Raw genomic sequence first — 16646 nt, 5'->3', positions numbered from 1 at the left:
TCCACCACCCTCCCTATCTCCCCCTTCCCATCTCAAATTCTCTCTGTCCTATCCATCAAAATAGAAAGAAAAAATAAAGGAAAAAATGGCCACCAGGTTGAGTGTATTCATAGTGCCACCACTAAGCTCCAGCTGGTGGCAGTAAAAAAAAAAAAAAAAAGTCACCCCCAAGCTGAGAAGATACTTGGGAGGTGGGAGAGGAGGAGAAGAAAGATGAACGATCACTCTATTTGTTCATGTATATATTTATAAGGGAGAACTTTATACAGAGGGTACACCCAGCCCACTTGGCACAAAGGTATAGACACAGTGCCCATCCACCGCAGATTCTGGGGCCACACCCGTCCTGCAGGGGGAGCTTGGAAGGTGAAGCTGTAGTCACACCCACAGCCCAAGGCAACTCCCGCCCCTGGCCTAACCCAGGGACAGAAGGCCCCATCAGGCCCCTCGCCACTGGCATTAGGCCTAGGTGCTGAGGGTGGTGGGCGCCGAGTAGCGCTGTCGGGCATGCTTCTCGCAGTACAGCTCATCCCCCACCCAGAAGTGGCCGCGCATCTTCAGGTTCAATCCACAGTCACTGCAGGTATAGCAGCCCGGGTGGCGGTACCGCCCCTCCTGGATGCGCACGGCCTGGTTCCTGGGGGAGGAACCATTAGAGGTGTGTGTGTGTGTGTGTGTGTGTGTGTGTGTGTGTGTGTGTGTGTGTGTGTTGGGTGGGGGGGCACCCACTCCTGGGAACATTCCCAAACCCATTCCTGGGCTCAGGACTCTGGCAGCCCCTCACCCATCCAAGGAGAGGCACAGAAAGGCTAGGGAGAAGAGAAGGTGCTGGTCCAATACCCCAAGGCAGAAAAAGCCATCCTGCATTTTCAGGGTGAACCAAGCAACCTTCCAGTAAACACCAGGATGGGAGGGTCTGCTGCTTCTTTTTAGGGGTCACCCACTTATGTACACACTGTGCTGTGTCCACACAGAGCTGACAATAGTACCCCCTCCTCAAGAGAAAAGCTGACACCCCCACAGGTATGGGGGTGCACTGGTTCCCAGCACCAAACTGAGAAATGTGGGTGCTGGGGGGAGAGGGCTGGGGCAATCTTCCAGAGTGTGGCTGCCCTAGGCTGCCACCCCATAAAAAGAACACCCTTCAAGAGGTCCACCCTGTTCCCGAGGGGCTAAGAGAAGCAAGAGCAAGAGGAGGCAGTGCCTGTGAGGCTTAGGGTGCTAGAGAGAAATCAAAGGCATTTCCCATACCTCCTAGGAAGCAGAGAGGGAGGGGTGCAGCTAGGAGAATTCCACCCCCCCACACACACACACAGGGTCTGTTTGCCCTCCCAGAGAGCATCCCCCCCTCCACACACACACACTCACGTGATGCTGACGCCACACTTCTCACATGTATGGAGCTGGGGTGGGGTGGCCAGAGCCCTGGGATTGGGAATGGAGGATTGTGGGCTCAGCGAGCTGGGCACCAAGGCTGGGGAGCCACCTGGGCAGAGACAGACAATCAGCACTGTTTGCAGACAGTGGCAACAGCCAGGCTGCATGTCTATGATGGGACACTTGCTCTGGCTTAGTGTCTGTGAGAGTGGATGGTGGTGACACCATCTCCTTGGATGAGATGGCCAAGTGCTAGGGGGGTAGGGAGGATACCCAGAACCAGAGTCTCCTCTGGTGGCATTGGACTCCCATGTGGTGCCAGGGCTTGAACCTGGGCCAGGGGCATGGCAAAGCATATGGCCTACCCACTAAGGTAGCTCTCTGACTGGAGAACAATCCTGATATTAGCCAATGGTGATAGCCAATAATAGCCACTTTCAAATGTCTTTCTATGCACCACTGGACCTACACCTTGGAACTCCTAGGAGACAGGTGCTATTGGGTGGCTGTGGGCAGTCAAGGACATGAAGGCTCCAGTGTCAAAGCCCCCACCCCTCTGTGATCCCCAAACCCCACTGCTATTCCCTGTTAGCTCTCCTCAGTTTGCACAGGGCTCAATGTCCAACCTCATTCCACAACCCCAACACCCACAGGTGAGAAACATCACAGCTGGAACCAAATACCAGCCATCGATGCTCAAACTCTGCTCCTGCCTGTTCCCATACCCCCACCGCAGGAGACCACAGTATGAATCTCCTTTTCTTTCCCTGGACTGAGGCAGTGCCCCCCAAACACACACAGCCCTGGAGAGCACCGGTGTCTTCCCTGGGAGCTGAGCAGGTCTGTCCATCCCAATCAACAAAGCCAGCATATTGTGACCACACTGGGGTCTGGCCCATGAGACAGCATGCTTGCTGGACAAGCCACTGGACACCTAGCCAGAGCCATGTCTCCGTGTCACTTGCTTCAGTATGTCACTGCTGCCTGGCACTAACAGTCCTCCTGGGACAGTATGCCCCTTAAGGCCTCATTGTGGGACTTAACCAAAATGCTGCCAGACCCCAAAGCACATGGTGTCAGCCTCCACAATGCTGCTGCCAGTCTGAATGTTGTCTGCTAAACTGTTGGCGTTTCTTCTAAGACCAAGTCAAATAAACTTCTTTTCCTCCATGAAACCCTTCTTGGAGACCCAGCCCCTGTAGGCCCCACTGCTGCCTTAATCTTTTCCTTGGAACCTTCTGGCAAGCCTGCACCTCCCCGCTCCGCACACACACCCAGAACAAAGGCACATTCTCAGAGCCCGCTCCCATGATGAACACTAAGAAATGTTCAATAACCTGCCCAGTCCGGCTGCCCCCTCGGCTGCCCCGCCAGCTCACCTCGCTCCTCAGCCTCCAGAGCTTCCTGCAGGAGCCTAAAGGAGCTAGACTGGCGAGGCGGGGCCCGCCCCTCTCGGTTCTCCTGCAGCATCTTGAAGACTTCGGAATCCTCTTCCAAAATGTCCACACTGCAGGGAAGGGAAGTCGCCAGAATTTGGGTCCTACCCTGGTGTTAGGACAAACAATAGGGGGATAGATTCTGGGGGCAAGAGGAAAGGCTCATAGTCAAACCCCCATTTCTCTCCTGGAAGCCAGTTCTTCTCCTGCCCTCCCAGGATCCAGCCCGCCCTTCCCACGCCCACTGGTACCTGAGCCGGGGGCTGGCGCCGGACCGGGGCACTGGGGAAGGTGGCAGCACCCGCACTGCCGAGTCGCCAGCGCGGCCCAGGCCTGCCTGCAGGCAAGAGGCACAGGGGAGGAGTCAGCGCCGCCTCGGGCCGCGCCCCTTATGGGCTGCCACGCCCGGCTGCTCCCAAGCCCAACACCAGGGGGCGCCCGACCCCTGTGGACCAGCAGACCCCTCCGAACAACCTAGGCAGTAGGGACACCAGGGTTCAGCCAGAGGGGAGCGAAGCAGGAATGAGTGTTCCGCAAGGGGTCTGGGAGGCTCAGGCTCGCAGGTGACAGCTGAGCAGGGACACCATGCATTCACCCCTGTCACACATGCTATGTGTTTCCAAAGACGTTACACATTGAGGCCAGGCTCTGGCCCAATAGAACAAGGGGGGAGGGGGACTGAGTGAGGAAGGAAATGAAGAAGGGGGAAGCAGGGAACAGGTCAGGGGAAAGGGTCCCTCTCACTCCTAACATCCTGCCCTGATGGGCCAGGGTCTGGGTTCACCAGCCCCTCCCAGGAAGGGTACCCTACCCCACAGAACCTGGGGGAGCCTGCTTCCCAGCAATAGCGCCCCTTCTCATGTGTGTGACCATGCACCTCAGATCTTGAGTAGGCTCTTACACTTGCTCCCTAACATGAAGTCTTGCCTCCCAGCTCACTGCTTCCCCTGCCCCTGCCCCCCAAGGATACAGCCATGGAGATAACAACAATGGAGCCCATGCCAGTCAGGAGAAAAGCAATTCTACCTACCCCCCTCCCAACCAGGGTTATCCCTGGGGCTCAGGCCTGCATGACTTCAATGCTCCCAATGGCCAAATTTTTTTCTTTCCCCTAGATAAAAGGTGAGAGGAAGACATACCACAGTGGAGCACTGCTCCACTGCTTGTGATGTTTCCCCCACCCAGATGCTTCCCGGGTAGAACCCGGGTCCTCACACACAGTAAAGTGTGTGCTCCACCCAGTGAGCCACCTGCTGGCTCTGCCTTTATATTGATGCCACAGGTGTGATTACTGTACAGGTGTGATTTTCACTGTTCCAGGCTGACTTTCATCCAGATAAAGTCTGTGCAGGTCTCTCTCTTTATGCAGGTACACATGCATAAAGAGAGAGACCCCGGCAAAGAAACTTCCTCTAGTGCCATCCCAGCACCCCCCAAGTTGGAACCTGGAACCACATATGTGGAAAGGCAGGCACCCTACCTAGCAAGGTATTTCTCCAGCTCTCCATCTTTTTAAAAATGATTTCATCTGAGCAGTCTCTGGGGCCCCAAGCAGGTGGTGCTCTAACAGGCTGAGCTAAACCCCCAACCTAATTCTCTCAATTTTTAAGTTCAAAAGTCAGGGCATTGTATGGGACCAAATGAAAATTTTTATGCATGCAGCTAAAAGTAGGAACCTGAGAACCTTGAGAAAACAGTCCTAGGCCTTCAGTCCATGACCTTCACCTACCAGACTGATTGCCCCTATTTAGGAAATCACACTATAGGTGACAAGGCTAAAGGGTATTAGGGTGTGGGGCAGAGGTAGGGGGAGAAGCTTCCACAGGCCCCAGGGCCTGCCTAGTGCCACTGTCATCAACCGATGAACCACAAGCTGGCCCATCGAGAAACCGTCAGGAAGGTTTCTTCCAGAAGGATGGTGGCACCAGGCACTCAGAAAGATGGTCATGTCAGCTGTCCTGAACAGGCCAGTGTGTGCCTTGCACAGGGCAGCAGTCAGCTGGGAGGGAGGGTTGAACTCAGGGTAGGTTCCCCTCCAAAGCCAAGCACTCGGGCTGGGCAGAGGAAATAGCCTCTGGTCACATCTGCCCTCCAGAGCATGTGCCTACCTAGGGGGCAGCTTCTAGTCTCCAGAAGGACGCTGCTGTGACAGGAATGTCCTACGACTCTGGGCTCAGGAACCAGCAACAAGGCCCAGGCCATTGCCACCTGGGGCCACCAGACCCATAGTGCTCCCTGCAGACCTACTTCCTCACTCAAAGCACTCTTGTCTTTTTTCATTCTCCTCCCCAGCTCAGGGAGGGACAGAAAGAAATCTTTCACCTCCTCAGCATGAAAAGGACCTTTTACCTCCAAGCCCTATAAAAAGTTGTTCATCAGCTCAAGAGCTCAGCCATAGCCAACGCCCCTCAAAGTGTACAGGACTGAGGCTACTCCAGGGGAACTTTTAAAAAATTTTTTATATTTATTTATTTTCCCTTTTGTTGCTCTTGTTTTCATTGTTGTAGTTATTATTGATATTGATGTCTTCATTGTTAGATAGGACAGAGAGAAATGGAGAGAGGACGGGAAGGCAGAGGGGGGAGAGAAAGACAGACACCTGCAGACCTGCTTCACCACTTGTGAAGCAACCCCCCTGCAGGTGAGGAGCTGGGGGCTCGAACCAGGATCCTTGTGCTTCATACCACTTGCGCTTAAGCCACTGTGCTACTGCCCGACTCCCAAGGGGAGCTATTTTATTTTATTATATATATATAGCTACCAGGGTTATAGCTTGGGCTCAGTTTTAGCACAACTCTGCTATTCCTGGTGGTTACTCCCCTTTTACTGGTAGAGAGTGAGAGACAGGGATAGAAGAGAAACAGGAGAGATACCACTACACCATTGTTCCACTGATCATGCAGTTGTGCCCCTCCCCACCCCCCACCCCCCGCCACTGATGCTCCCATGTAGTGACTTGAGGCTCAAACCTGGGTCTTTGCACATGGTAACATTTGCACTCTACCATCTGAACCATTTACCAGCCCTTTCTCATGGGACTTTTTACATTTTATTTACAGATCTGGGGGAACAGTATCATGGTTCTGCAAAAGACTCTCTCATGCCTCAAGTTCTAAAGTCCCAGGTTCAATTGCCAGCACCACCATCAGCCAGATCTGAGCAGTACCCTTGTCTCTGGCTCTGTCTCATTAAAATAAATATATATTTTAAATTTTATTAGAACATACTTTATTAATAAGAGAGAGAGAATAGGAGCATCATTTCTGGCACATGCAATGGTAGGAGTTCAAACTTGGAAATTCATGTTTGAGAATCTAATGTTTTATTCATGATGTCACCCCCCCAGGTCACTTCCTTTTTTTAAAAAATATTTTATTTACTTATGAGAGAGATAGGAGGAGAAAGAACCAGACATCACTCTGGCACATGTGCTGCTGGGGATCAAACTCGGGACCTCATGCTTAAGAGTCCAAAGCTTTATCACTGTGCCACCTCCCGTACTACCACTTCCTTTTTTTATTTTAATTTTTTTTTAATTTTATTTACCAGAGCACACTGATCAGCTCTAGCTTATGGGGTGTATGTGTGAGGGGGTTTAACCTGGGACTTCAGAACCTCAGGTATGAGAGTCTCTTTGCATAACCATTATGCTATCTACCTCCGCCCACCCCCCAGGTCACTTCCCATGAGACTTCTCAGAGCCTTTCAGATATGCAAGTGTGGCCAGGGGCATGACTCAATGGTAGAATGTGGGACTTGAGGTCCCGGGTTTGATCCCTAGCACTGCATGTAACAGAGCAGAGCTCTGGTCTGCTTGTTTCTCTCTCCTCAAAATAAATCAACCCTTTAAAAAAAGATATGAAAGTGCAAAGTGAAAAAATAAGTAAATAAATAAAAAGAAAGAAAGTGCAAAGTGACACTCAAAGGGAGCGGTGGGACTGGGTGACTCCCACGCTTGACGACCCCAGAGCATTTGTTAAGCAGAGCACAGGCTTAGCAGGGTTAGGAATGTCTGTTTTTCTACTAATGCATCCCCAGAGCCTAGAAGGGTGCCTGCCACAAGGCAGCTGCTCCATAAATATTTGCACAAGGAATGAAGAGGGCTGTTAAGGTCACAGAAAGGGGCTAGAGAAGTCGAGTCTGACTCCGAGACCCTGAGAAAGTAAGGGGCCTCTGATGTGACATCAGGGGAAGGATGAACTCAGGACTCCTCTCTGCACTCTGCTGGGTGTATGAGGTCCTGGGAGATAATAGGGTGAGCACCACTGCCGTGTGGTGAAAGAGGGTTTGGTGTAGGGTGCGGTGTTAAGAAGCTGCACACCTGGGACCACAGTGATAGTTTCCCCCCAGTAAAATGATCAATACAAAAAACACTGACTGGGGGCTGGGGAGACAGCATAATGTCTATACTGAAGACTTTCATGCCTCAGACTTTGAGGTCCCTAGTTCAACTTCTAGCAACACAATATGCCAGTGGTGAGCAGTGCTCTGGCCTCTCTCCCTCTTTCTCTCTGTATCTCTCATGATAAGAACAATGAATAAAAGACAGAGAAGGAAGAAATAGAGAAAAAAGAAATGAAGAAAGAAAGAAGGAAAGAAGCAGAAAAAAAGAGGACTGGGAATTGGTGCACCTGGTTGAGCACATGTTACAAAGTGCAAGGACCCTGGTCCCTAGCTGCAAGGGGAAAATTTCATGAGCAGTGAAGCAGTGCTGCAGGTCTGTCTCTCCTCTTCTCTCTCAGTTTCTTTCTCTCTCTATTCCATAAATAAATAATAAATAAAAACACTTAAGAAGAAAGAAGACTGTTGCTCCCAACCACTCCTTTTTCTGAATCCCATTCAGAATATCTAAACTGAGGCCTGGGAATATGTATTTCCAACAGGTTCCAAAGTGTCTGTCATGCCACCCCACCCCAATGCCCACACTGGAGACCCTTCAAGAAAGGAGGTGGAATGGACTGGCCCTGTCCTGCCCTGCCTGAGGCCTAACTGGTGGGTTTCAGTCCAGAGTCTCCCCAGCATAGAGCCCCTGGTCCAGACACGCTCTGATCTATTGAGTTGTCAGAAATGTCATGATGCATTTTTGCACAGGAAATCATAGAAAGATGCATCATGACTTTTCTGAAAACCCTATACATCCAAGCCACTCAGTGGGATCGCTGCAGAAACCTGTTAGGCTGCCCCGCCCATTCCTGGCTGCTCCTCCCAATGTCTCAAGTGCTTATAATTAAAGCCACAGTACTTAAGTGTTTAAGCTACATTTTTACTTCTTTAAAGATAGGGGCAGGGCCGTGTGGTGGCACACCTGGTTGAGTGCACATGTTACAATGCACAAGGACCCAGGTTCGAGTGCCCCGTCCTCACCTGCAGGGGGAAAGCTTCATGAGTGGTGAAGCAGTGCTGTAGGTGTCTGTCTCTTCCTCTCTGTCCCACCCCTTCCCTCTTAATTTCTGGCTGTCTCTATCCAATAAATAAATAAAGATAATTTAAAAAAATGTTTAAGATAGGGGCAGGGGGGTCATATCACCTGGTCAGTCCCTGGATAGACCCAGATGACCAGGGTGCTCCTAGTGTGGGGGGCCCAGAGGACCCCTCCTCCATAGCCCTCAGTGTCTAGCACCCTCCCCCAGTCGCCTCAGATACTCTCCTTTCTGGAATGCAGAATCAGCCCGGAGGTAGGATTCCAGCAGCTGGGCCTCGTCCCCTTCACCCCACAGGCTGGACATGCCCCCCACAAGCCAGACCCCACCAGCTGTGGCCCAGGACTCTGGGAAGCCCTCCGCCTTCACTTCTCACCTCTGCCCTTCAAGGAGACATGCTACCAAGGCCACCAGGCTGTCACCAGTGGACAGTGGGATTTGGGGGAGGGGGAGGTGGACAGACAGAACTACAACCTCAAGGATGGTTCTCTTCGCTGAGTCACAGGAGGAAGGGGGATGGGTTGGTGGGAGGCGGGGGCGGGCATGGTGCTTGGAACCGGGAGGAATGTGTTCAAGAGATGCCGCCAGAGCCAAAGGGAATCATCCCAACAACAGCAGCAAAACTATTTCCGTGCGGCCCAAGAGAAACACTCCAGAAGGAAGGCTGCCAGCAGGAAGGGGATGGCAGTAGTGGGTGGCCACCTGGGACCCACCCGCCATTAGGGTACAGTCACCCAAAGAGACAGGAGCTGCCCAGGTGGGACAAGGCACCAGCAGCTCCATGGGCACCACCTGCCTCCTGCCCCCAGGCCTCCTCACCTGGAGGCTTCCAGGGCGGCCCTCATAGGACAAGCAGTCAGCAGCAGGGGGGCTCGGGAAGAGTGCTGAGCTCTGGAAACTGAAATGGGGAGATGGATGGTGTGGATGCTAGGGCCCTCACCCAGCCTGCCCCAGGGAAAGGGGGTGCTCCACAGGCCCCTAAACCCCATTACTGAGACCTTGAGAGGCCTACCCAATACCCCACAGCCAGGGCCCAGGCCCCCAACCCCCATGCTCACCTGCGGCCTATCATCACCTCTGCTGCCAGGGGATGTGGGCTGCTGGGATGCAAGCTAGAGAAGGGGCTGCCAGACCTGGGGCTTAGGGAGGTGGGACTGGAGCAGGAAGACGGAAAGGAAGACTGACTGTTGGTTTGCGTCCTCACTGAGCCCTGTGAAAAGATGGCCAGAAGGAATTGGGTCACCTGTGCCCCACCTCCTTGCTCTTATCCCCACCCCACCCCCAATTCAAGGTATTGGATGCACAGTCCTACCTGGAAGCGGGTTGCCAGCACCTCCACAGACCCCTCCCCATTGGTCTGTCCTGGAGAGGCAGCTCTAGACCTGAGGACAAGGACAGGGAGGTGGGTGTCACTCGGGGGCCCCAGGGTTCCCTCAAATATGGCAGGAGCTGCAGATTTCAGCTGTTCCCACACCAGGGTCCCAAGACTAGTCAAATGCCCAAATGAGCCCTCTGCCAAATTTATAGCAAGCTACTGTCACTAGTGATCACTGTTGTTTCTTTACAAGAAAGGGCTGTTTTGTTTAGCACCAAAAAGCAAAAAAGATAGAATTTCAGTAAGCATTTCAGGGAGTCGGGCTGTAGCGCAGCGGGTTAAGCGCAAGTGGCGCCACACAAAGCACAAGGACCGGCATAAGGATCCCGGTTGGAGCCCCAGTTCCCCACCTGCAGGGGAGTCACTTCACAAGTGGTGAAGCAGGTCTGCAGGTGTCTGTCTTTCTCTCCCCCGCTCTGTCTTCCCCCTCCTCTCTTCATTTCTCTCTGTCCTATCCAACAATAATGACAACAATAATAACTACAACAATAAAACAAGGGCAATGAAAGGGAATAAATAAAATTTTAAAAAAGCATTTCAATAAAAGCAAATTTTCTCCAAAATACCTTACATGACCCCCCTTTCATTCCTAGGTTTTATTGTTTTTTTTTTGTTTGTTTGTTTTTTTACCCAGGCTTTATCATTAGTTTCAACAGTTGGTAGATTGATTCAGGGGAAGGTTTTATCTAGTCAGTGGAGAAACTGACAGCTAGAGTGGGAGGAAGCTGCCCAATGCCTTAGATCTGAAGAGTGGCTGGGCCACCTGCCCACTAGCCCCAGCCCCAGGCCTGTCCCCCACCAGCTCTGCTGCTGATGGCCAGAATGCCTCTGAGAGGGTCCCTTCTGTCCCTTCTGTAAGCATGTCCCTGGTGAGACATAGGGTGGCCTGGGTCTCCCTTCTCCAGGCAGTCGTCAGCAGCAAGACCAGCTCCCCAGGAACTACACCCCCCAGAGCCCTTCCCCAGCCCCTGGAGTCTTGCACAGGGATGGAGGTGGGGAGCTGGTGGAATGGGGAGTCGCCATCCTAGCCCAGCCCAGGATACCATTCCTGGATGTCTGGCCACATCTCAAAGAGTTAGCAGGAACCTCAGTGGCCACATACCATGGCAGCCTTAGTCTCCCTGCGGAGGGTATGGGGTCAGGGTGAGTGGAGCCTGACCTGGGATCTGGCCCAGAGCACTGATTCCTGCCACCAGTTTTTGAGTGTTTCTGAGGCTGGGACCAGGGCTGAATCAACGAAGAAATGGAAGAATTGGGCCTGAGGGCACTGGCCAGATCCCCCTCCCTCCAGCTTCAGGTCCTCCTCCTTCAAGCTTCCCTGGGATGAGGGGGCTGTGTCCCTGCTCCCACACTGTACCTCGGCCTCTTGTGGATTTTGGTTCTCTTCCCAGATGCCATGAGGCACTCACCTACCCCACACCCTACCACCCCCCTAGTCCCACTCCTACAAACAGTCCTGAGCCAAGTGGCACAAAAGAATCACTGGAGGCCTTGGGCTGTGAGAACCTGGTGTTGGGGGTGGGCAACTCTGCAGTGCTCTGAGCCACAGGGGTGGGGAGAGGGATCCAGAGCTGAGGTCGGAGTGAGCCTGGCTATAGGGAAAGTGGCAGAGAGGGTAGAAGTGCCTGACTCAGGTTCAAGGCCCAACCAGAGGGCCCTGGCTGGGAGATCTCCCAGAATTCCTGCCCTGTGACTCACTCCCTAGGAAGCCACTCTGGGGAGCCACCTGTCCCCCCCCAACCCTGGCATCCAAGAAGAAAACTTATGAGCTTGTACCAGCAGGACTCAGAGGGTAATGTGGAGAGAGAGGGAGCTCTGGACAGAGTGAGCCTTCCAGTCCTTCCCCCTTCCATGGAACCTGCACAAAAGCCACAGCCTTTTGGGAGGTGAGGGCCCTAAAGGCCCAGCCTTAGGCACACCTTTCCCCTCTTCAACCCACTTAATGCCCACACCCTGAACCCCGCACACTCAGGAACCAGTCAGACCCGGGTATCTAGGTGGCTCTGCCAGCCTGCCCAGTCTGTGGCTGTGTGCCCAGCTGGGCACAGGGACACTCCTCAGCCCACCCTGCCACAGACATGAAGCCAGAGACCTTCTCACAGCTGAGCCCAAAGGCCCAGGAAGTCAGTCTAGAAGTGAAGGAGGAGGGCTTCTTACCGGTCCAGCTGCAGCCGCAGGGGCGATGGACTCTGGCGAATCTTGCTCTGGGCCTGAGCATGAAGCATGCCCTCTGTACTCTCCCCATTGATGGCCACAATGATGTCTCCAGGCCGGAGATTGGCAGCCTCAGCCTTGCCTTGCTCAGTCACCTGCAGTGAATGAAGAGCCAGTGGTCTGAGGCAACCCTGGTCACAGAAGGGCCACTCAGGCTGGGATGGGGGCTAGTAACCTCTCTCTGTCCTGCAGGCCAGTGCCCCCTCTCCCATCACCCCTTGTTCCTCAGTTAGTCCCCCACAAACTCTGGTGCGATAGCCCCACCCCTAGCCCTGCACTGGCATTCTCTCTGGGCTTCCCACAGAACATGCAGTTACAACTTCAGAAGTACTTAGAGACAGAGGTCCCTGCCCGTACACACTGCCCCCTGCAGGCGATTGCATGCATCCAGGTCCTCAGTAGAAGTCCCCTGGCCAGGGTGTGGCCAAAGGGAAATAAATTGCCAAGAATTCAGGGCCTTCAGTACTAGAAACCATGCAACATGGCCATCAGCAGGTGTGGGGTCAATCACTGAGAAGAAAGGAACAGGCCCTGCACAGGACCAACACCCTCCCAATCCCCAGATGCCTGTTCCTGAGGCCCCTCAGCTCTGTCCCAGACAACTCTTAAAAGGACTCTGTAGAGACCTGAGGAATGTGGGGGGATCCCTTACCTTGGTCACCATGATGGGCATGTGGAAGTCCCGGCCCCCAGTTATTCGGAAGCCCCAGGGTGCCGGGCCCACCAAGTCCACAGTCAGCGCCATACCTAGAAGGAAGACAGGCCAAGAGGTGGGGCCAGCCCAGCAACCGAGAGAGGCTGAAGAGGAGTCCCAGGAGCAGAGCAGGCAGTTAGGGCCTGGGGGTGGGCAGAGTACAGAGAGGAAGTGATGAAACCCCTCCCTCACCCCCCCCCCCAGTTTTACTTCCCCCAAGCCTAGGAAGCCAGGGCTGAGTTCCCACTTCAGTATCTTCAGCAAGGGGGTGGGGTGGGGGGCTCCCTGGAGGCAGCCTTCAGGTCAAGGGCTCTGAAGAAGGGTGTGCAGGCTTCAGGCAGGTGGTGGGAGGTATCAGTGCTTCCTCCCTCCCTTTCTGCCACCATCAGGGCTAAGTCCCCCTAGTGCTGGCTTCCTGTCCCCAAAACCCACAGCACAAGGTACTTCCTCCCCACTCTGGGGGAGGGCAGGGCTCTGGGAACAGAAGTGACAGCAAGGAAGGGGGTGGCACCACCACTGCCTGTTCAAGTGGTTGGCTGGGAGGGACTGGCGAGGTGAGGCCAGGGCCTCTGGGGATCTCCTGGCTGCGTGCCCAGGCCCTGGCATCATGGTCCAGGCTGGCTGGACAGGGCTTCCCATGTCCTCTGGGGTCTGCTATCTCCCCCCAAACACCCAGCAAGTAGAGGGATGGTCTGCCAGCCTGGACACGCCCACTGCCTGGCACTGGCCGACAGGTCCAGCTGAGGGCACACCCCAGTCACTGATGGCGGGGCCACGGGGCTGCCACCCACTGCCACCAGGCAATGGAGTGGCCGTGCCCCCATCCTTGTAGGATTTCCTGAGCCTCTAGTTATGCAATGGGAGCCAGAGGGGGCAGGAAGCCCAATGCCAGACTGGGCCACCACCCTGCTCAGCACCCACCCTGTGGAGGCCTGAACCTTCTGAAGCACAGCCCAGCCACAGCCACCCTGCAGAGCACCCAGGAGAGGCACCCAGGCCCGGGGCAGCTGCCTTCTCCCCCAGGACTGGCTTCCCCTTTTCGCCCAGGCCCACCCAGGGCTTGCCCCAGGCTGGCTGCCCCAGGCGCCCGGACAGCCTCCGACCTTTGAGCCTGCAGTGGACTCCGCGCTGTCCCGGGAGGTGCCCAGCCCGTCGACCCGGCTCACCCAGTCCCAGCAACCCCTCGGCTCCGGGGCCAAAGTACCCGCGGGCCAGGGGCTAGAGCCACAGCACCGGCCAGGAAGCCCAGCCTGGGAGCACCGGTTGCGGGGGCGGGGGGTGGTGAGGCAAGGTACAAGCGCCAAGCTCCTGGAGCCCCCGCCATGGTGCGGGGTGCTGGCCGCGTGCAGGTGGGTCCGCTGCTCACCTGGCTCCTCTCACCTGTTGGACTGGGCGGTCGGGACGGGCAGGGCCAGAAGAGAGAGGGCGAGGAGACACCGCTCCTGCCGACTCTGGACCAACTCTGGGGAGAGCCCGCCCGGGACTGCGGGACCTGCCTCCACCCATGTGATCCCGGGGCCGCCCCTGCCGCCGCCCCTGCCGGGGAAGCCGCCTCCTCCAAGCTGCCCTCCCCTGTGTTGCCACCTGGCCCCGCGCCCCACTCGGGAGGGGTGCTCCCTATAGCCCCTTCTGGCCCCCATCCTCCTAGCCCAGAGTGACAGCCCCGCTTCCTTCTGCGCAGGTTGCCGCCCCCTCAGGCCAGGGCACACCAGACATCTAGGAGGCTCTAGCACCATCTGTCTCCAATAACCCAGAATGCGCCACTCTGCCATCAACTACCTTCCTGAATGCTGCTTGTTAGCTGGTCAGAGGCCAGAGGATCACAGCATTGCCTACACACCTGCACCTTCTGGGGAGACCAGCCAGGCCCAGAAGAGAGGGGCGGGTACTAGAAGTGCCTGGACTCCAGGGCTCTCCATGCACACCCTCTTCTCCACTACTCGCTGCCCTGGCCAAGGCCACCAGCAGCCCCAAGGATCAACTTGGGAGCCAGACTGTGGGGAGCTGGAGAAGTCCGCTCCAGGGAAGCCCCAGCTGCCAGCTCAGAATCACCAGGTGAATGGTTCCCCCAGAGCCATGCCTGGCAACCCTCGCCCAGGGAGCCTGGGGCACCAGAGCCACTCACTCCTGCACCCCCACCGCTGTTGGCAGGAGCACACACCTGTGGGCACAGCTGGAACTTACCTGCCACAGGTGTGAGTCATTCCTTCCACGGTCCAGGCCACCCTTCTCACCTACCCATCCCCTGGGCCTTGTCTCCTGCACTTGCTGGTCAACTTTGAGTGCCCAGGCCACTGAGAACCATGTCTCTTCACCGGCTCTATGCCTCCTGTTGTGGCCACTTGGCCTGACGCACCTGTTCTACCTCCCCAACGAGTCTGAAAGCCCCAGGAGGGTTCAGGGAACTGCAGGCAGGAACTCAGGAGCACACAATTTAGCTTCAAAAGCCAGACCCACATCTTCTGGCTGTGACCTTGGGCAATGTCCTCTGCACCTCAGTTTCCCAGGGTGTGGAAAAGGGAAAACACGCCCTCCTATCGTGCAGACTGCCCTCCCCTCAAGACTTGCCAGCAGACAGGTGCTCTGGGGAGTGGAGTGGGCTTCGGTTTGGCTCACTACTCCATCCCCAGGGTCCATCACAATGGCTGGCAGGCCTTGCCTTCCATGTGTGCTGAATATTGCCTGAGTGACCGCATTCCTTTCCCTCCTTTCACTACTCCTCCCTCCAGGTTGTGGCAGAGCACCTCTCTCTGCTCCTGACTGTACTCCAGTCTCTAGAATCATCTCTAGGTTCACACAAAGGATTTCTACTCTGGTAGCTGGGTATTTACAAAACTCAAAAAAAAAAATTCTGTGGGCCCTAAGTGAAGTGACCTCACAGAAGGAAATTGTGTCCTACTTGAAGCCATTCTGACCTGGGGGAGTTAGTTAAGTCACTTCTGTGATGGTAGGTGTCATTCCCAGTGGCCTCAGGTTCCTCTGGCTCTGTCCCCACACCAGCTCAGGGCACATGCAGAGTGGTCCTCTGGCAGGCAGGCTTCAGGCTTCACAGCAAACAGCCCAGTGGGTGGGTAGCTCACTGAGAGGGCTTCAGGTCCTGTTAAGGAAGTTGTAGAGTTTCTGCCCCAGGGGAAATAAGTCTCAACCCTCATACCATTTATCAGGGCATCAGGGAATGTGAAGAAGCTGGGACAGAGAAAGGAAGCCAGTCAGTGGGTTTCCGGAGAAAGGTCATGTCCACAAGGAAAGCTGGACCTGCCCAGTTGAAGTGGATAGTACCAAGGACTGCAGTGGGAAACATGGATACAGCTCAGCCAGGTCATGGTCTTGACTGGACTGCCGCATAACCACCACTGTGGCCCAGGCCACACCCAGGCTCAAGGAAGCTGCCCAGGTCAGACCCGAACTAATCACTCCCAGGTGCTCCAACATTGGTCCTGACAGCGCTACTGACTCTCCCTACGCACCTAGGGAGGGGCCACCTGTGACAAACAGAACAGCTAGAACAGAATTGGCCCAGCCCAGGTCTAGCACAGGGCTGCCCTGACCTCACATCTGACTTCCCTTCTCTAGGGGCCCCTGGGTGAGGACACTCTGGGTATTTGGTCGTTGTTGGTACAGAGAAGTGGCAACTGTTTTGGGTGGTGATCTCAGCATTTTATAAGGATGAGCAAGACATCTTAACTCCTAGCCCTGGTCTCTGCAGAACAGAACCAGAGGCTGCCTGTGGGGTTGCTCAGGCAGCACATGTGTGGTACCAGTGGCAGCCAAGCGTTCCCTTCCCTGGCAGAGCAGCCATGCCTAGACTGGTTCACTGCTGTCACCCCACAGGAAAAGCACCAAGCTCTGGGAATCTGAAACTCTGGGCCAGCATTCCGTTTGGCTGGTTGGGCCTCACCACTCCCAGCTTCCTGCAATGATTGCTCAAAAACCTGAGCCCAAAGCAGAGAGTAAACAAATACAAGAGCTTCAGTGTGGAGACTGAGCCCACAGAAGGAAAACACGAGGAGCAGGATGGCTAGAGATGGCATCTAGACCAGCAACTCCTCGGCGACCGCAGGATCAAAGCCTGTAAACAAGGCCGCGCGCGCAGGCTTGGTCCCTGCCACCAGGCTTGGTCCCGTCCCTCC

The 16646-nt window shown here is 55.1% G+C and overlaps 1 protein-coding gene across 5 annotated transcripts; it reads right to left on the bottom strand.

The window, feature by feature from the left end:
- Positions 1 to 225: 225 nt before the first annotated feature.
- Positions 226 to 15452, bottom strand: PDLIM2 (PDZ and LIM domain 2). Of its 5 annotated transcripts, none has more exons than XM_060178822.1 (10): positions 15432 to 15452; positions 12475 to 12569; positions 11766 to 11917; positions 9546 to 9615; positions 9292 to 9443; positions 9053 to 9131; positions 3065 to 3150; positions 2757 to 2884; positions 1369 to 1486; positions 226 to 637 (listed from the first exon to the last, which is right to left on the bottom strand). In XM_060178822.1, exons 2-10 carry the CDS (start codon positions 12565 to 12567, stop codon positions 466 to 468), a joined length of 1050 nt encoding a protein of 349 aa, XP_060034805.1. In that variant the 5' UTR covers positions 12568 to 12569; positions 15432 to 15452; the 3' UTR covers positions 226 to 465. The 5 variants fall into 5 exon arrangements, with proteins under 5 accessions (XP_060034805.1, XP_016046323.1, XP_016046321.1 ...); XM_016190837.2 differs by lacking the exon at positions 15432 to 15452 and adding an exon at positions 13897 to 14046; XM_016190835.2 differs by lacking the exon at positions 15432 to 15452 and adding an exon at positions 13883 to 14030.
- Between the last annotated feature and the right edge of the window lie 1194 nt (positions 15453 to 16646).

This window comes from Erinaceus europaeus, chromosome 19 (assembly GCF_950295315.1).
Source record: "Erinaceus europaeus chromosome 19, mEriEur2.1, whole genome shotgun sequence".
Classification (NCBI taxonomy): domain Eukaryota; kingdom Metazoa; phylum Chordata; class Mammalia; order Eulipotyphla; family Erinaceidae; genus Erinaceus; species Erinaceus europaeus.
The sequence above is the reverse complement of the archived record's forward strand: the minus strand, read 5'-3'. Positions and strand labels throughout refer to the sequence as shown.

What these genes read in the sequence shown, in the direction of transcription:
- PDLIM2 (XM_060178822.1), bottom strand. Translation starts at nt 12,567, where the DNA reads ATGGCGCTGACTGTGGACTTGGTGGGCCCGGCACCCTGGGGCTTCCGA. An exon ending in GAGGTGATGATAGGCCGCAG is followed by an intron (nt 9,132 to 9,291) that starts GTGAGCATGGGG and finishes TCCCCATTTCAG; the next exon opens with TTTCCAGAGCTCAGCACTCT. An exon ending in GGCGCCAGCCCCCGGCTCAG is followed by an intron (nt 2,885 to 3,064) that starts GTACCAGTGGGC and finishes CCTTCCCTGCAG; the next exon opens with TGTGGACATTTTGGAAGAGG.